General features: G+C 51.6%; 1 protein-coding gene across 1 annotated transcript in view; it reads left to right on the forward strand.

Annotated features, from left to right (window-relative positions):
* Window positions 1-17,756, forward strand: part of ABAT (4-aminobutyrate aminotransferase) — an 82,669-nt gene extending 64,913 nt beyond the window's left edge. The window contains exons 7-16 of the mRNA XM_059693135.1: window positions 25-105; window positions 718-810; window positions 1,718-1,780; window positions 4,265-4,328; window positions 4,834-4,982; window positions 7,495-7,632; window positions 8,426-8,593; window positions 9,852-9,998; window positions 13,389-13,500; window positions 14,705-17,756. Of these exons, the coding sequence (XP_059549118.1) occupies window positions 25-105; window positions 718-810; window positions 1,718-1,780; window positions 4,265-4,328; window positions 4,834-4,982; window positions 7,495-7,632; window positions 8,426-8,593; window positions 9,852-9,998; window positions 13,389-13,500; window positions 14,705-14,826 (1,137 nt within the window). The 3' untranslated portion in view covers window positions 14,827-17,756. The remainder of the gene's footprint in view (window positions 1-24; window positions 106-717; window positions 811-1,717; window positions 1,781-4,264; window positions 4,329-4,833; window positions 4,983-7,494; window positions 7,633-8,425; window positions 8,594-9,851; window positions 9,999-13,388; window positions 13,501-14,704) is intronic.
* Window positions 17,757-18,886: the final 1,130 nt, after the last annotated feature.

Below are 18,886 nucleotides of genomic sequence, written 5' to 3' on the forward strand. Positions count from 1 at the left end.
GTCTGCCTCTGGGCCTTTTTGCAGAGCACGTTCATCAACAGACCTGCCCTGGGAATCCTGCCTCCGGAGAACTTTGTGGAGAAGCTGCAGGAGTCCTTGCTCTCGGTGAGTGGTGAGTCCCTGGGGACAACCTCCGCTGCGGGGGCCCACCCCACCCGGGCCTGGGCCCTCCCGCTGCACAGGCAGCTCTGAGCTCCCGGAGGCGGCCCCAGGGGAAGGAAAGGATTGGGAGCCTTGCAATCAGGATGGGGTGTTTCTATGTCAGTCTTTGTGCTGTTTCTTTCACGAAGAGTGTTTTTACTTTTCCTTTGGAAGGAAAGAGGGGATACCTTGTGTGCAGAAAAAAAGGGAACTCGGGAAAAATTAATGTTTGTCCCGAGACAGGAGCTTTGCATGTTATGCAACCCTCCTCGATGTCTTGCTGTCAGTTGTTACACAATTAAAATCATTCCGAACCTCAACTTCTCACCTGTAAAATGTGAGAAGGGGGGTGGCAGTTGCATCAGGATAGACGAGGCTTCTCTTCACTTTTTTTTCCTCTCTGCCCTCCAGCCTGGGCTTCCCCACCCCCTGGAAGAGCCGGAGCCCAGTCTCCCAGGCCCCCGGCTTCCAGGATATCCCTGGTTGTGTCCCAGCCTCTCTGTGCTTCCCACAGCTCCAGCTGGGGGAGGGGGAGTGGAGAAGGAGCTGAGCCCACAGCTGTTTCTCTGCCTGCAGGTGGCTCCCAAAGGGATGTCCCAGCTCATTACCATGGCCTGCGGCTCCTGCTCCAATGAAAACGCCTTCAAGACCATCTTCATGTGGTACCGGGTAAGGTCTGCGGCCCGAAGACACACACACACACACACACACACACACACAAATACACACAGCACACACACAGAGGCTCCCCTGCACCCAGCCACACACTCACCCTTAGTCCGGCTGTTCATCCCAACTGGCCAGTGTGGTCAGTGACCACACTCTAATCCAGAGGAAAGGAGGCCCCTGCCTGGTGGGGCTCTCCAAACATGCCGGTGGGGAATCGTGCAGAGAGCCAAGGCTTTGGCACCAACCTTACCTAATGCAGTTACACGGTTTTACCTGGAATGACATATCTCAGCAGATCTTAGTGGCTAGTGGAAGAGTGATGCACCTTGTGTGTTCATCTATTTATTTCACCACAAGGACAGTTAACAGTCGCAGGCTTCAGTACATAAGGGCAATGATCATATTGCACATACTCGGGAAGAGTCTGGGGCTTTGACTGGAAATAAAATAACAAACATTCATCCAAGGGTCATAAGGTTTGCAAACCAGAACACTACTAGGTCATACTGAGTGCTCCGAGGGAGGAAGGAAGAAGTCTGGGAGTTTTATAGGACAGAGTACCTCCTTGCGAAGAATCAGCTCTGCATTCCAGCCCCTGGTTGGTCCGGGGTCGTAACTGTCAGATGTCTGGCGGTCTAGACAATGTAACATTTTCTTCTTGAGGTCATTCCGAAGGTTGGATGTACGTCCAGGCGATGATGCACAACGAACACATTGATGTACATCCAGGTATTGGCGAGGGACTGCAGGGCTCAAAAGTTCAAGTTCCCACTCTATTCCTCAGTCAACACATAGGTCAGCTCTTGAGCGAGCGCTCGGGTTGTCTGGCTAACTGTGGGCGAGTGGAAAGTGGAAGCCCCTCCCCCCCAGAGCGTCTCTGAGATTTCGTTCTGTTCTGTTTCGTCAGAACAAGGAAAGGGGTCGAACGGGTTTCTCCAAAGAGGAGCTGGAGACGTGCATGGTCAACCAGGTAAGTGGCGTGGGCCCCTTCTCCTCCAAGAGGGAGCTGCCACAGCCCCCTTAAACGGATGCTGGTCAGTGGACCCTGTTCTCAGTCAGCACAGGCTGCCATGACAAATGCGCTCACAGTTACAGGGTTGAAGTCCAAGATCAAAGTACCAGCAGACTTGGTTCCCCCGGGGCAGGCTCTCTTCCTGGCTTGCAGGCAGCTGCCTGCTCACTGTGTCCCCCCATGTCAGGGAGAGAGTCAGCGAGCTCTCTTGTGCCTCATTTTATAAAGACACTAATCCCATCATGGGGGCCCCCTCATGACCTCATCCAACCCTAATACCTCCCCAAGGCCCTGTGTTCAAATACCATCACATTGAGGTTAGGGCTTCGACATATGAATTTGGAGGATAAACATTGAGTCTATAACAAGGGTCCCCAAGCATTGTGCCTCTCTAGTCCATTCCCTTGGTATCGAGGGGAAAGGAGCTCTACCAGACCCAGGACGACAGTTTCCCAGGACAACTGCCAGAGCTTAACCCATCTGAGGAGGCTTTCTGTATCCTCTAATCCAGCATGTCAACACAAATGTATGTACAAGGGTATTCACCCATGGGTGCTTAGTGTAACAATAACCAAAAAGACGGGAAGCCCCTATACGCCCAGCAGTGGGGAAAGGGCGTTAAGTGTAGGGTTTCCAAAGGCACCAAGGAGGCCACTGTTGAGCACAGTGGTGGCAGAGACCACAGGAAAACCAAGTAGGAAGGTCCAAGCTCACAGCCAGCCTCATTCAGAGCACGCCTGTCCTTCCCCCTTTCACCTATGGGGCCCCATTATGATTTAGGCAGAAAAGTCTGCTGATTAAAAAAAGAATCAAGGGCCACTGAACTCAGTTATGCACCACGTACATCTACAATATCCTGCAGCAAAAATCCTTAGAAAGGGCTTCTCTTTGCTTGGAAACACCTGTGCTATAATTTAGTGAAAACAGTGGAATATAAATTGTATGGACACTAAATAAATATACAGGAAATTACTACAAGAAATCCTGCTAACATGTTTATAATGGGATGCCTGTGGCTAGTGAGATTGTTTACTTCCGTTTTTTTCTTTTGTGCCTTCTTAATTTTTTATTCCTAATCCCGCCTCTTGCTAGCAATAGATCCATACCATTCTCCACATTCATACAAACCTATATAAACTTAAGCTTTTTCTTTTTTCTCCTGGCCATTTTTTAAAATATATTTTTATTGATTTCAGTGAGGAAGAGAGAGAGAGATAGAAACATCAATGATGAGAGAGAATCATTGATTGGCTGCCTCCTGCACGCTCCACACTGGGGATTGAGCCCGCAACCTGGGCATGTGCCCTTGACCAGAATCAAACCCAGGTCTCTTCAGTCCACAGGCCAACGCTCTACCCACTGAGCCAAACCAGCTAGAACTCTCCTGGGCATTTTTTTTAAAGAAATGGACTGTGGCCTGTCTCTTTCTCATTTGATATCTGTGGGCATCCTAGTCCACCAATATTTTTGCATCTTATTCCTCCTGTTTAATCTGCAGCCAAAAAATGTGTGAAGATGTGTGTATATGATATTTATACAAAGGAACAAGAAAAAATGTTTCCTTACCAACAGGAAATGACAAGACAGTATACTGTGGTTTGTAGGAGGAAGTCTTGGAGCTTTTTCCTGGGTCTCAGGTACCTGGTGGACGTCAGCCAGCCAAAGAACATTCTGTATCAAATTCCCAGAGGCTAGGGGTCCCCATGGTTGCCTCTGCAGCATCCTCAGTAGTTCTACCTGAGTCAGCTAGAAACAGGTGTGATTCCTGGCCAGGTGGAGGGTCAGGAAATGGCAGCTGTGCCATCCACTGGGGGCGGGGAGAGGACTGGGAGTTCAGGTGTCCCTGTCCTGGGGAGCCGCCCTGGGGAGCCGCCCTGGGGAGATGGGAAGGCGGGGGTCCTCCCTGCCCAGCCTCCCGCTCTGGCATGCATTCCCTGTGAGGTGCCCCGCTCAGCCTCATGTGGGAGGCACCTGTCCGCACCTGGCCCACCTGGTTGCTGTGGAAGCCAGAGCAGGCTGGAGCGGGGAGAGAGCCTGTAGGAGCTGGAAGAGCCTGCAGACAGGGATTGAAAACTCAGAAGCCCCAAGCAGCCCGGCAGGTGGTGGCAGGTGATGTAAAGGAGAAAGGCGGGCAGTGGGCCCTGGAGCAGTGCGCTCGCCCAGATGTTAGACTTGGGCGACAAAATGGGCCCAAATGGTGCAGAACCTAAGAGAAGACAGTTCAGATATATATGTGAAATCTCTTGATTAAAATTCTTTGCATGTGGGCAAAACATCTGTTGCCTGGCTAGAGAAGTGGGGGGTCCAGTTTGTGACTTTGGCTTGAGGAGGGTCACCTGGTTCTCCTGATAGAGTTTGGTGCTCCCCCACACTCTCAGGAGCAACCACAGAGCCCCCCACTTCTCACGACCATGACTGATGACTGCTACTTCTTGTTTCTAGGCCCCTGGCTGCCCTGACTACAGCATCCTCTCCTTCATGGGCGCGTTCCACGGGAGGACCATGGGTAAGGAGGTTCCCCTGGGATCCCCAGAGGCAGTTAGAGTAATAATAGCGGCAATGATATTGACGGCTGCCTTTGATCTCGCGGGGGCCGTTTTCCCAGCTTGTCTCACTGACGCACACTGCTCTGCAGAGGGGGAATTTTTATTGCCACTTTGCAGGTGGGGAAATCGAGGCGCAGCAAGAAGAGAAACATTCAAGGCCATCCAGCGGCAGAGCCAGGATTTGAACCTTTGTCTCTCTGCCTTCAAAGCCTGTGCTTAATCTGTGATGAATGAGAAAGCAACACGCACGCATACACATACACACGCACAAACGTGCACAAGCACACACAAACACACACACACGGTTCATGGGTTCAGCTTCAGGCTGTTACAGGAACTGGGGTTCTGCAGGCAGCAGGCCTCCTGGGCATTTGAGGTCTTGACTTGAAATGCCCATCTGCTTTTTGAAGACTGTTCACTGTGCTCCCCCAAACCAACCACTCTCTCTGTTTTGTGGGGGGGCAGGTTGCTTAGCGACCACACATTCCAAAGCTATTCACAAGATCGACATCCCTTCCTTCGACTGGCCCATCGCACCGTTCCCACGGCTGAAGTACCCTCTGGAGGAGTTTGTGAAGGAGAACCAGCAAGAAGAGGCCCGCTGCCTAGAAGAGGTAACGGGACCTTCCAGACCCTCCCACGCCCCATCCCCGTACCCTCGCCACCCCACGACCTCGCCTGGAGAAGAGGAAGAACGGGCTTACCTGGGCCTGCATGGGTCTCCCTGGGAGGGACATAGGGACCCAGAGGCCCCCTAGCCCAGTGTTTCATATCGGGGAGGTAATGGCACATTGATTTTGCCACCCAGCGTCCATCAGCCCGCTCCTGGTACCAACTTCAGCATCACTCACATGTCTTTGGAGGCGAGCGTCAGTGACTAGACTAGAGAAAGTGAATTGATGGACAGAACAAGGGCAGCTCGTAGGAAAGGTGGCTGCACAGGATCCTCTGGTCCAGCATTTGTCAGCCTTCTCCCGGATCCTGGTGCTGCTTTCGGAGCCTCCGGGGGCAGGGGGGCCCTGAGGACGTGTACCCCTGTTGCCTCCCCTTCAGCCAGAGGAGCTCCTTTTGATCTGTCCCACGTATTGGGGTTCCATGTAAGACACTGGAAGGATGCTGCTGCTGGGGGAAATGGCTCTCGCTCTTGAGGTTGGGATTTGAGCTCCAATAAGGCTACTCTGGGGCTGGTGTGCCTCGTAGGCACATCTTTCTTTAGTTAATGCCTACAGGCGGGAAGCGAAGTGCAGGGTGCTGGGTGTTTCGTGGTAAATAAAAGAGACAAGATAATGGAGTCCGGACACTGCCCAACAGGAAGGTGAGGCAAGCCACAGAGGTCATTACCACTTTCTCATAATCACGTTTTGTAAAAGTAAAAAGAAATGGATGAAATTAATTTCAGTAACATTTTATGGAACCCAATCCACCCAAAATAGTATCAGGTCAAAATGTAACTAATACTTACACATGATTGATGAGAGATTTTTCTCTTCTCGGTGTTAAATCTTTGAAATCCTGTGAGTGTTTTACACTCAGACACGTCTCAGTTTGGACCAGTTAATATGGCTCGTGCCAGCAGCCACATGTGGCTCATGGCCATCTTACTGGAGAGTGTGGGGTAGTAGAAACCCCAGCTCCGAACAAATGAGAAAGTAACCCCGTGATGACAACTTGCAGACGGTTCTCTGAAAGCAGAGAGAAGCATCTCAGAGCTCCCTGGGGGACTGGTGGAGACCCAGCCTAAGTCACGCCCTCCAAGCAGGAGGCTTTCCTTAGCGCTGCCTCAGAGAAAGCTTGTCCTTGTTATTCTAGCCAGGTGTACGGGTTAGTGCTTTTTAGTTCTGTGTAGTTATTAAGTTATGAGTAAAGTACCACAATCACTACTCTTTATTATCTATAAGGTGATGCCCATATTAGAACAAGAATGTAAGAAATACAACCACTTAGAGCCAATCAGGGGCTTTCCGTACAACCCCATCACTGTTGACAGATTTTTTAAAAAATCAATTTCAACTTTATTAACATAATTTACATACCATAAAATGCACTCATTTAAATGCCTAGTTCACCCTAGCCGGTTTTGCTCAGTGGGTAGAGCGTCAGCCTGCAGACTGAAGGGTCCCAGGTTCATTTCCAGTCAAGGGCACACACCTTGGTTGCAGGCTCAATCCTCCCAGCCCAGGCCCCAGTCAGGGGACATGTGGAAAGCAACCAATTGATGTGTCTCTCTCACAATGATGTTTCTCTCTGTCTTTCCCTCTCTTCCACTCTCCCTAAAAGTCAATGGGAAATATATCCTCGGGTGAGGATTAACAACAAAATAATAATAATAATAATAAACACCTAGTTCAATATGTTTTGGCAAATAAATGTACTCAAGTAATCATCATTCCAAAGGCACCTTATTGCCTGGGAAATGTCTTTGGATCAGTCTGAGGAGTCGATCCAGGACCCCGATCCCCACCCCTACCCTCTCTGTGCAACCACTGCTTTGGATTTCTATCACTGTAGATGAGTTTGGCCTCAGCTTTTTTTTAAAGATATGTTTTTATTGATTTTTAGAGAGAGAGGAAGGGAGAGGGATGAAGAGATAGAAACATCGATGAGAGAGAAACATCATTGATCAGCTGCCTCCTGCATGCCTCCCACTGAGGATCGAGCCCGCAACCCGGCATGTGCCCTGACTGGGAATCGAACCGGTAACCTCTTGGTTCCTGGGTCAACACTCAATTGCTGAGCCATGCCGGCCGGGCCTCAGCTTTTTAAACAAGTTTTCATCCCAGGTTCTGCAGAGAAAGGGCTCACCTACCAATAATAATAATATAACAGCAACAACAATAGATTCTGCCAGCATGCCCACTGCACAGATTGGGAAGTGAGGCTTCAGAAAGTTAAATAATTTGCTGCAGGTTAGCAGTCTGTATCCCGCAGGGGCTGGCCCAGTCCTCAGTAGGACACATCCCCTCCACATGTGTGGCTCTGAGTGGTATCGCAGTCTTCACCGGAAGTGCACACAAAAGCATTTTCAACATAACTTCCAGGGGGGAGGCATGGGACCCCACATGCCCATTTGTGGGTGCTGCTCAGGAGCCCCCACGAGCCACTGTCCCTTCCCGCTGTGGAATCCAGGTGGAGGATCTGATCGTGAAATATCGGAAAAAGAAGAGGACGGTGGCCGGGATCATCGTGGAGCCCATCCAGTCGGAGGGTGGAGACAACCACGCCTCCGACGACTTCTTCCGGAAGCTGAGAGACATCTCCAGGAAGGTCAGTGCACGGGCCCAGCTTGGACGGGGCCACAGGCCATTTCCAGCCGGTTTCCCAGAGCAAAGGGTAGCTTTGGGGCCTTGTAAACGTCCAGGTGTTCAGAGGCTGCCTGTTGGCCTCACCGTAGAGAATCTGAGGGCAGGGAAAGGTCAGGGAATTCTTCCCTGAAATGGTTTTGCAAGGCCAGCGTCTGTCCAGCCTGCCCTCTTAGTCAGAGGCTTTTGTCATCAACAGATTCCAGGGAAGGCCGCAGCCTCCACCCTTTTCTTCCTAGAGACCCCACCTCACCCTTCACCCAGTGTGGCCCACATTCAACAGAGGCAACATGAACAGACTTTGTGTGAATACCGTGTTTATTTTAATGCCCTGGATGGACAAACGGCACATCCAACCAGCAAGTTCACGGATGAAGGTTAAATGCCAAGGCTCGATTTAAACACAAACACTAAGTAAATCACAGTCCTGGTGATGACAGCTGTTAGGGAAACAGGGCTGGCCCTGCTGCTGGGCCCCGTCTCCTCCTGAGAGGGTCGGCTTGCTCAGGACTGCAGCCAAGTGAGATGCCGCCGCGCTTTGGTCAGGGGATTCCATGTTCTGGTTGGTTCCAGCTCGGCAGCTGGAGGAACCCTGCAGACACAGCTCTGCTGGAACTGCCCACTTAAGCTGTTGTTTAGTTTTTCCAAGAACATAGCCGTGGCTCGCACTTCAGAAAGCAAGGCCTCTCTGGCTGGATGAGGGAGTTGGAGGTTGGTCGATTGTGGGGGGTGTTTATTTCCCCCTCCTCTCTCTCCAGCATGGCTGTGCCTTCTTGGTGGATGAGGTCCAGACAGGAGGGGGCTGCACCGGCAAGTTCTGGGCCCACGAGCACTGGGGCTTGGATGACCCTGCAGACGTGATGACCTTCAGCAAGAAGATGATGACCGGGGGCTTCTTCCACAGGGAGGAGCTCAGGCCCAATGCTGTGAGTGCCCGCCCCCACCCCCGCACCCGCACCCTCCCCCGCACCCCCCTCTCCTTCCAGGGCAGGGAGGGAGGCGGCATTCCTTTCTCAGGGCTACTCCTTTCTCTCAAACCAGGAACGGAGCAGACAGTTACTGTACCACAGAAGCTTTCTAAGGCCCAATTCTTGTCGATTTAATTCTCCAGTGATTATGATCACCCTGCTCTCTCTGCTGGGCTGGCTGCCTATCAGTCCACTGTCAGTGTTCTAAATTTTCTGTGTTGGTAACTGTTGTGAACTGAGCATTTGCTCTGTGCCTGACCCAGTTCTAAGCACCCTTCATGTACTTTTAGTCCTTACAACAATCTAACCAAGTGGGTGTTATGTTTCTCTCCCAGTTTACTAATGAGGAATCGGGCACAGGTGGGTTAAGTAAGCTGTCCAAGATCACACAGCCCATTAAGGGATAAAGTCAGGATTCAGACCCAGAGCCCTGCTCTTAACTACTACACTGTCCTACCACGTGTAAATATGGATTCTCATACACACACACACACACACACACAGTTATCAGGACCTTAGGGTCCTTCCTTCCACCACTCCTACATCGAGGATGCCTCATGCTCCAAAATGGCTCTGAAGCTCCAGCCATCACATCCCAATTCGACGCAGTAGAGAGGAGAAAGGAGGGAAGCACACAGTGACCCTCTCTTTATCCTTAGTGGCCTTCCCAGAACTCCCACAACACTTCTCTCTCTAACACTCTGACTCAGATCTGGTCACATGGCCACTCCTAACTGCAGGAGAGGCTGGGAAGTATGTTCTATATTGGCTGCGCTGACACCCTGAATAATTCATGGGGGAATAAACTGGGTGGTCTTTGAGGGCCAGACTGCCATCAATCCACTCTTGAGTCCACTACCTATGAGCTATATCTTTTCTGGACAAATCACTTAACCTCTCAGAAGCTCAGCTTCCTCCTCTATACAATGAAGATTATATTAGGGGCCAACTATCTTGATTTCCCCAGGACTGAGGGATTTCCCTGCATGCAGAGGACTTGGCCTCCCTGATTAGTTACACTAATAGCCATACCTCCCCATGGGGTGGTCGTTGTGGAAAGAATTCAATGAGACAGTATGGGTTATCCTCCCCGGCCCTTAGTGGGTGCTCGCTGGCTTCGTTTCTCTCTTCTTACATGGGGACAAGGTGTCCGGGGGAAGTGGCCCCTGAGGCTGTGCCCGTGTGTGAACCTTTCCAACCCCCTGCCTCGTTCCAGCCGTACCGGATCTTTAACACCTGGCTGGGGGACCCGTGCAAGAACCTGCTGCTGGCCGAGGTCATCAATGTCATCAAGCGGGAGGACCTGCTGAAAAACGCAACCCATGCCGGGAAGGCCCTGCTCACGGGGCTGCTGGACCTCCAGGTACCCGCCCAGCGCGGCCCCACCCCAGCTCTCCCAGGACCCCACCGGCTCCCCACGCCCCAGGGCAGCGTCTGGGCCCTTCCTCGCGGCATCCCACCCGCTCCCCGGCAGGTGCAGAGGCAGGAGCTCAGAGACCACCCCGGCGCCGGGCAGGGTGCCAGATTTAGCCAATTACACGGGACGCCAGTTTCATTTGAAAAACGGCAACTCTTCTTTAGCATAAAAGTATACCCTATGCAACATTTAGGACCTACTTATACTAAAAGTTGTAAGTTGTTTATCTGAAATTCAGATGTAACGGGGCATCCTGTATTTTACCTGGCAGCCCTAACTCAGAACAATTCAAACTTGAGAAAAAATGATGATCCTCACTTTCTGGATGAGAACAAGGAGGTTTGGGAAGGTGAGCAGCAGCAAAGACTCCAGATCTTAAACTCAGATCTGCCCGATTGCAAAGACTCTGAAGTGTGGCTGTTAAAACAAGAATTCCTTTTTCTTTTTGGGGTGGATTTACATTTAAACTGAGGTTGGGCAGAAGCAGGCGCTAGGAAAAGCCTCTGCAATGGATCAGGCCCTTCCTTCCTGTGGGGGTGCTCCTTCCCCGTCCCCCGATGGGGCAGGAGAAGTGGCCGGTGTCCTTTATCCCCCTGGTTGATACCTGGGCCCTGCGTACAGATGTGGACGCAGCCAGGGCCCCACCTGGTGGGGACCTGGCAGTTCTGGGCTGTCATGAACACGGCTGCTCCCTGTGCTGACCTGAGAACAGGGTTTCCCAAAGTGGTGTCAACTAATGGTCCATGGCCCCAACAGGAATCCCCAATTTGGGGTGCCGGTGAAAAAGGAAATTTTATTCAGTGCAAAACAGCTCAACTGTGATACAGCACAGCTGTGAGACAGTCCTGGAACCAGGCCCCTCTCCAGCTAGTGAGCTCTGCTCTGCTCGAGTCAATGCCAGAGTGCTCTGGCCCATGCTGGCCAGCTGGAGAAACAGTCTTCAGTCCTCCACGGAAAGGGAAGGAAAGGGAAGGAAAGTGCGCTGCCAAAGCCAGAGGGAGCTGGCTTATATAGTCAGAAGTCCCTACCTCTGGTCCCTGATTGGTCTGTCCTAATGCAAATGAGGACTCCAAATCCTCAAAGTTTGATTGGTCCAAAAGGCATTGTCCTGATTGGTCAGAATAGAGCCACTCTTGTTGGTTGGAGCTGTGCAGCTCCAACTGGATGGGGAAGCCTCATTCTATTGGTTGAAATAGGACTCCGGGGCTGGCTCAGATGGCAGGAACACAGGGCAGGCGGGTAGTTCATTGCAGGGCCAGGTAGTTCAGTACAGGCTTCTCCCTGAAGTGTTCCTTGCATGAGAAGCCCCTTTGCCGAAACGGGGGGTTGTTTGTTTGGTTGGTTGGTTGTGTTATGTGTTTTTCCATTTGAGCCCAGTTAGCCACCAGAAGACCTTTCTCTCAGGGTCCACAGTGGTTCCATATGAAGGATGATATCACAAAAAAGGCTTCCATGGAACCATCCCAGAGCCAAGACTAACATCTCGCTTTTAGGAGCCCTGAGCTGGCTCATTTAAAGGGACAGGAGCACCCTGGCTGGTGTGGCTCAGTTGGGTGCTGGTTCAATTCCTGGTCAGGGCACATGCCCAGGTGGCGAGCTAGATCCCCAATCCCTGGTAGGGGGCATGCAGGAGGCAGCTGATGGATGTTACACACATCAATGTTTCTCTCTTCTCCCTTCTTCAATAAACTATTTTTTAAAAAATAAATTTTAAAAAATAAATAATAATAAATAAAGGCATGGGAGCAGTTAGGCATCCTTGTCAGGGTCTTATAAAGCTACAGGCAAGAAAGAGATAAGATGACAGGGATGCCCTAAAATAATGAACTAGACAAGTGGGTGAGACAAAAGGATGCCTGTAGATATGAAGGCCTAGAGGCAACAAGCAAAGCCATACAGTGAGGAGGGGGTAGGGATTTCCACTCCTGCATTAATTAATCAAACAGTTACTATGCCCTAGTGAGAGAGAGAGAGAGAGAGAGAGAGAGAGAGAGATAAAGAAGGGGCCACAAAGTGGTGTCCAAATGGATGAGACCTTGTTCCCGCCTCCACACTCTGATGGGAGAGGAGAGTGTTGAAATCGCTGGCTTCCCGCCAGTCAGCGGTGCAGGGTGAATGGAGCTGATGCTGGAGCGACTTCTGTGCCTCGTTTCCTCACCTGTGGAGACCAGAAGGGTCCTGCACCCGTGGAGTGGGGATTCAGGATCATGCGTGTAAGTGCCGAGCAGAGATCCCCGCACATGTACAGGGTTTTCGTTATCACCGGAATATGACTTTCTTTCCAGTGCCTGACAAGGGGCTGTAACAAAACGGCACTTGTCCCCCATCTCTATCCCCGGTACCTGAAATTATGTTGGGTTATCCAAGGCCCGTTTGCTGCCCTTCACATGAACGATGGATGGTGGGAGGAACCCCACTTCCTCATAAGGAATAAGATTCTTTCTTCTGGGTGACCGTATTCACTTCCTGGGGCTGTGTGAACAAATTACCAAAAACTGGTGGCTTCAAACTAGACTTTGTTTTCATCCTCTGGAAGCCAGAAGCCTGACGTCGGGATACAGGCAGCACAGATTCCTGGAGGCGCTGAGGGAGAACCCATCCCAGGCCTCTGCGTGCATCTCGTGGTTGCGGCAACCGTGGTGTTCCTGGCTGGCAGCTGCATCCCTCTCACCTCTCTTCTGTTCTCACGTGGCGTTCTCTCCTCTCTCTGTGTGTGACCAAATGTCCCTCGTCTGATAAAGATGCCAATCATTGGATGTCGGGCCCACCCTAACCCAGTGGGACCTCACCTTCACCTCATTACATCAGCAAAGACCCTGTTTTCAAACAAGGTCACATTCCCAAGTTCTTAAGTCAACATAAATTTGGGGAGGGGCCACTATTCACCCCATTACAACTCCCAGCCTCAAAGCCTTGAGTGAGGGTGAGCTCTTTTGCTTAGAAGAATCAATCTCCACTTTTTTAGAAGAATTTCTAATAAATAAAGATGGCTGGTATCCAAGTGCCAGGCTTTAACCTCATCTCACTAAATTCTTACCACGGCACCTTGGGGTCAATAGCAGTCATGCCCGTCAGTTTACCGAAGAGGACACTGAGACTCCGGCCACATAAATGACATGGCCAAGGCTGAACAGTGAGAAAGGGTCAAGCTGGGGTTTGAACCCAGAACTGGATGTCTCCGGAGCCAGAGCTCCGAACCCCACAGTGGCCCTGCCAGTCCACGCAGAGGCCCAAGGGCTGGACCCTGGAGGAGGGGCATTTGAGGAACCACAGCCACGGAACCAGCTGGCACACAGGTGACAGGCGTTGATGCCAGCCTTGTTTCCCCCACTGCAGGCCCGGTACCCCCAGTTCATCAGCAGAGTGAGAGGACGAGGCACCTTCTGCTCCTTCGACGCTCCAGATGAACCCACACGGAATAAACTCATTTCAATAGCCAGAAGCAAAGGTAAGCAGGCCAGAGGGGAAGCCGGGCTTCGTCGGTGCCCAGGTCACCCTGGCATGGGGCAGGTGGTACACAGGACTAACAATACTCTGCATGTTATCCATTCACCAAGTATTCACTGAGAAGACCGACACCAACCCTGGAGTCATGATGATGAACATGACCATAAGGATCCCTTCCTTCAAGGAGCTTATAGTCTAGCAAGAAGGGTGGCGTGAAAGAGACTCTTTCAGAAACAACCAATTGTATTTATAAATCCTAGGGAAGAGGAAAGGGGCCTAAGAGAGTGAATAGCTGGGGGAAATGTCCAGAAAATCCGGGAAGGCTTCCTTGAGGAAGTGGCATTTTACCTGAAGCCTTGACGGATGGAAGGATTGGCCCAGTGAAGAAAGTCAGGAAGAGCATTCCGGGCAGAAGGGTGGACATGTACAATTAGCTGAGGTAGGCTGGAGCTGGAGAAACCAAAAGAATGGGAGATGGTTAGGGTCCAGTAGGCTAGCGGGAACGAAGCCGGGAGGGGCTGCCAGGCCGCATCATGTCAGCCTGTGGACCAGGTTCAAGATTCTGGACTTTTTCCTAAGAGCCATGGGAGGCCATACGAGCGTTTTAAGCGGGGGATAGAGTGGGGAGATGAGAGCACCTCCTATGTGTGGAGCACGGTGTCTTTCACTTGTACCATCGTATGGAGCCCTGCACCAGCCCCGGAGGGCAGGGTGATTTGCCTCCTCTTTAAAGGAGAAAGCTCAGTTTCAGAGACGCTAAGCAATGGAGACAAGGACACCCAGCATGTCAATGTGAAGCTGCCCTTTAAAATAAGCAGGTCTGTCCCTCCTCGGTGACAGCTCTGCCCACGTGCCTGCTTCCGACCTGCCTCGCTTTCTCTGATGTACTTATTTCCTTTCTCCACTTCACCGTGAGTCCCGGGAAGGCAAGGACTGACCTCAGGATTTCTCTATCTTCAGAGCCAGTTCAGGGGCAGCAGAGCAGGCATTCAAAGTGGGAGGGAGGGAGGGAGGGAGGGAGGAATGGATGAAGGAAGAGAGAAAGGGAGTAAAGATGGATGAGTGCATGGAGGGAAGGGTAGCCAGAAGCCCGGATGGATAGAATGGCTTGGGGGTTCCTCGTGTGTAAGCAAGCACCCTCCTGGCTCTCACAGCCGGGGACTCTGAGCCCAAGCTCCTAGCCGACCTCCTGCCATTTCTTTCAGGTGTGGTGTTGGGAGGCTGTGGTGACAAATCCATCCGCTTCCGTCCCACTCTGGTCTTCAGGGATCACCACGCACACCTGTTCCTCAATATTTTCAGCGACATCTTAGCCGACTTCAAGTAAAGAAGCCATTTCCGCTACGCTCTGAGAAAGCCCTGATCTCAGCAGTTGTCAAATTGATTAGTTTGCCTAATTCATGTTTTCACTTAAAGTATCCGAGGTGAATGCATAAGCTGAAGGGTGGTGTGTGGGAGGGGATGGTTTTGGTGGCTGGGGGGAGGGGAGAGGATGGGGGGACAGGTTTTGGTTTTCCTCCCTGCAGAGCCAAGGGTGCCCATCGGATTAAGCCCAGAAATTCTGCTTGAGCCCCGGACAGAGTCTTAGGAAGGGCCGTGAGGGTCCTGGCCATGTATCTGCCCACCCTTGACCCCAACAACGTCTTTGAAGCCAGTCAGGGGATGCTCCAGGGACTGGTGGCTGGGACTCCTGGGTTCCGGTCCCTCTCAAGTGCCATATTCTGTGATCAAGGACGCTGCTCCCTCACCCTGTGCAACAAACATGCTTGCCCCTCACCCAACCCCTGGAGCCCTGAGCGAGGCTGGCACAGTTCAGAGGAGGACAGGACAGTCACATGAAGGCAGGATTGTAGGGACATGGGGACTGAGCCAGGGAGGGTGGGGAGGGGCCTTCCGGCCTCTGCAGCTTTGGGCCACTCCTCCCAGGGCATCTGTGGATTCCTGTCCTGGACGGGGCTTTGGCGACTCCCCGGGTGGCATCCTGGATGGTCCGTCCTTACTTGCTTCCTTCATTCCCCCAAGCTCTCCCCCCTGTGACATGTGAACCGAGGCCCCAGGAAACAAACCTGCAGCCTGAGCAGGGGCACCCGGGGACACCCATGAGCTGCCCGGGCAGAAGCACCAGCCAGTCTCCAGGAGCCGGAGCCCAGGGCCTGGGACAAGGCACTGCCTCCTGTCTCCCTGGCCCCGGGGGCGGCTGCCTTTTGGACCCTCACCCCGGAGGCTCTTTCCCGCTCTGGCTCATCCACCTTTGCTCCACCGGCAGTTGCGGCACAGGCAGCCCATTGCTCAAGTAGGTTTCTTCTCGAGGGGAGCATCGTGAACCCACGGCGCCCGAGCTCCGCACAGGGAAACAGGCAGTGGTTCAGGCGGTGTCCTTGTCCCTCCCCCTCCAAACCAGGGTTCTCCTGACACGTGTGGAGTCCCAGGCACGCGGTCCTAAAGGCTTGACTGCACTGTGGCTGGGGCTCAGGGGACTCCGCTGAGGCTAGGCTTCTGGGAACTGACTGTTCACCGGCACCTATAAAGAGCACCCGATGGTCCTAGAGCAATGAAGGGCGGTCTCGTGGGGAGAGGGAGACAGTCTGCCTTGTGTCCTCTGTCCCAGAGGAAGCCACTTGTCCCCGATGGTTTGGGAAGACAGGCATAGCCAGGTTCTCCTCTCAGCACTTTGCTCTTCTAATAACTAACCACCCGGAGACTTGGTCAGCGACTGTCTTACAGACACGACAGACCCGTGAGTTCCCGTTCACTTCGAATTCTTGCAGTTAGTGCTAATCCATTGCTTTAAAGGAGTTCTGCCGTGTTTAAGGCCATTTATGCTGCCGGCTAAATGGAGATGTATGCCCACCCCCCTCTGTGAGGTTTCACTCATTTGTATATTTGTTTATTCAATCATTCATTCATGAAACTTGCTTTAAATACCTGCTCTGTCCCAGGCCCAGTTCTAACTACTAGGATTACAAATAAAGCATGGTCCTGGCCCTTAGGGGACTCACATCCCATAGTGGAAAACAGACTTTTAAACCGGTAATTAAAGCAGAGTGGCAAGTGCTGTAACAGAGGTATGTAGAGGAGCATCTGGAAATTGAAGGGAGGGCCCCAGTCCGTCTAAGGGTCAGCAGAGGTTTCAAGGAGAAAGTAATGTTTGAGCAGGGTTTTGCAGAGTGAGCAGGAGTTCACCAAAAAGCAAGGCAAGGATCAGTGTTGCAGAAAGGGAACAGCATGTGCATAGACCTACCAGTTCACAGTCCCACCTTTCACTGGGGATCCAGATTCCACAGGCAGTAGCCCAGGATTCAAGACCTTACTGAACAAGAAAAATGCATACCAATACCAAACCACAATTCATTTTTTGGCAAGAGTGTGATTTGTCCTGAGAATTTCAGCACTGGATGCAAACCTACAATAAGATTCCTGGAGTCCAGAAGGTTTTTGAGCTAAGGCACAGTCAGAAACTTGCCTCTCCTTGGTGGAGAGAGTAGCTTCAGTATTATGTTCTCTTCCCAGAGGGCATTGACAGAAAAATGAAACCACTTTATCTAGAAAGTCATTTCCAGACTTATCCACCTCTTACCAAGGGAAGTTATTCTCATAAAACTTTTTAAGCCATTTATCGAGTTCTTGTTGGCTCAGGGCCTAAAGAGTTCTGAAGACATCTGCTTTTGGGGGTGGGGAGATGGGTGGAAGGATTTCAAGGAAAAGAATTCCCGACAGAGCCCGAGGTGGTAGGAACCTGGGGCGGGTTGTGAAAACTCAGGGTGGGGGTGCAGTGGACAGGTTTCCAGGCAGGGCAGGGCCCAGGGAGAAGGACTTCTGTGGCCGAGGGGCTGGGAAGGGTCCATCTTACATCAGTGCCATAGAGTTTAGTAAGTGTCCCTAGCAAATCTCGTCACTTTTACAGAAAACAAGGTCCAGTAATAGCAAGTCTTAGTACATCCTCCTTTTTATTATAAATGGGCATTTTTTTATAATTTTTACTGACACTCAGTAACCATGCAAAATTGTGCACATCTAGTATATCTGTACGTAGCTATCTATCTATCTGTTAGCTCATGGTACCATAGCTAGGGAGCATCGCCGACCTGCGCATACAAAGTGATCTTGTTTACAGTATTCTGTTGACAGTGCCAATAAATGATAAAGAAATTAACATGTCACAATGTAACTGACGACCATATGCACAATTCCATTCATTAACTGTTTCCTGTGTTAATCAGTCTTGTTAAATTTAAAAAAATATATTTATAATGGAAACATCAGAGTAAATGTGGCCTTTTTGTTTGGAAATGGTTTCAAGTAATTATTTGGCAAGTACTTTTTTAAAAAAATGATTTGAGGGAGAGGGAGAGGGAGAGAAACACATCAATGTGAGAGAGTAACATTGCCTCCCACATGTGCTCCAGCTGGGGACTGAAATTGAAACCTGGGTATGTGCCCTGACCGGAAATCAAACTTGTGAGCCTCTGGTGCATGGGACAACGTTCCAGCCAAATGAGCCACGCCAGCCAGGGCTTGGCAAGTATTTATTAAGCACCTATTATATACCTCTCAGGGAACATTCTACTGTGTAAGTCTGCATTGGATTTGGGAAGCACTGTGAGGCCATTAATGTCAGGGTCCATCAAGGACAGACCAGGCGATAGGGATGGACAAGGTGTGGTCCTTACCCTCAGCTCACCTTCTAGTGGGGCAAAGGTCACAGCAACCCAGCGTAAGGACTGGGGTACAGGAAGACCCTCGATGCTGTCCTCGCACAAAGGACAGACCCTAAGTTGGGGTGGAATCGGGGCTCCTGCGCTTCCTCTTCAAGGCTGAGCAGGAACTGCTCCAGGACTCAGAGGAGGGGAAGCATTCCAGATCCAGAGAAGAGCTCACTGCAGGCACAAAGGTAGGGTGAGGCAGAGGCGCTTCTATGTTGTGCAGCATCACCGATCACAAAGGGGGGGATGCAGGACAGTCCGGAGACGAGGCCAGAGAATGGGCAGGGCCCAGACCAGAGGGCCTCTGTGCTGTGCTGAGGGGCAGGCCTTCCACGCAGCGACGGAGCCGCTGCAGGTCTGGAGCAGGGGGATATTCCAACGTGCATTTTAGGAAGACTTTCCTGCGTGTTCACTGTGACAGACAGGGTGGGGAGACTGGCCAGGGCCCTGTCACAATCAAGAGGACCTGGTGGTCTAATGGGATGGATGGAGGGGGAGAGAGAAGCACAGAATCCAAATCACACAGGACAGTGACTCTCAACACTGGATGCACTTCAGAGTCACCCTAAAGAGCTGCTCAAACAACCCTAATGCTTGGGCCCCACCCAGACCAAACACATCCGATTCTCTCCAGGCCGATTGGGGCTTAAGCTGACTGATTGGAATCGACGGGAGGCCCAGAGA

This window comes from Myotis daubentonii, chromosome 4 (assembly GCF_963259705.1).
Source record: "Myotis daubentonii chromosome 4, mMyoDau2.1, whole genome shotgun sequence".
Lineage (NCBI taxonomy): Eukaryota > Metazoa > Chordata > Mammalia > Chiroptera > Vespertilionidae > Myotis > Myotis daubentonii.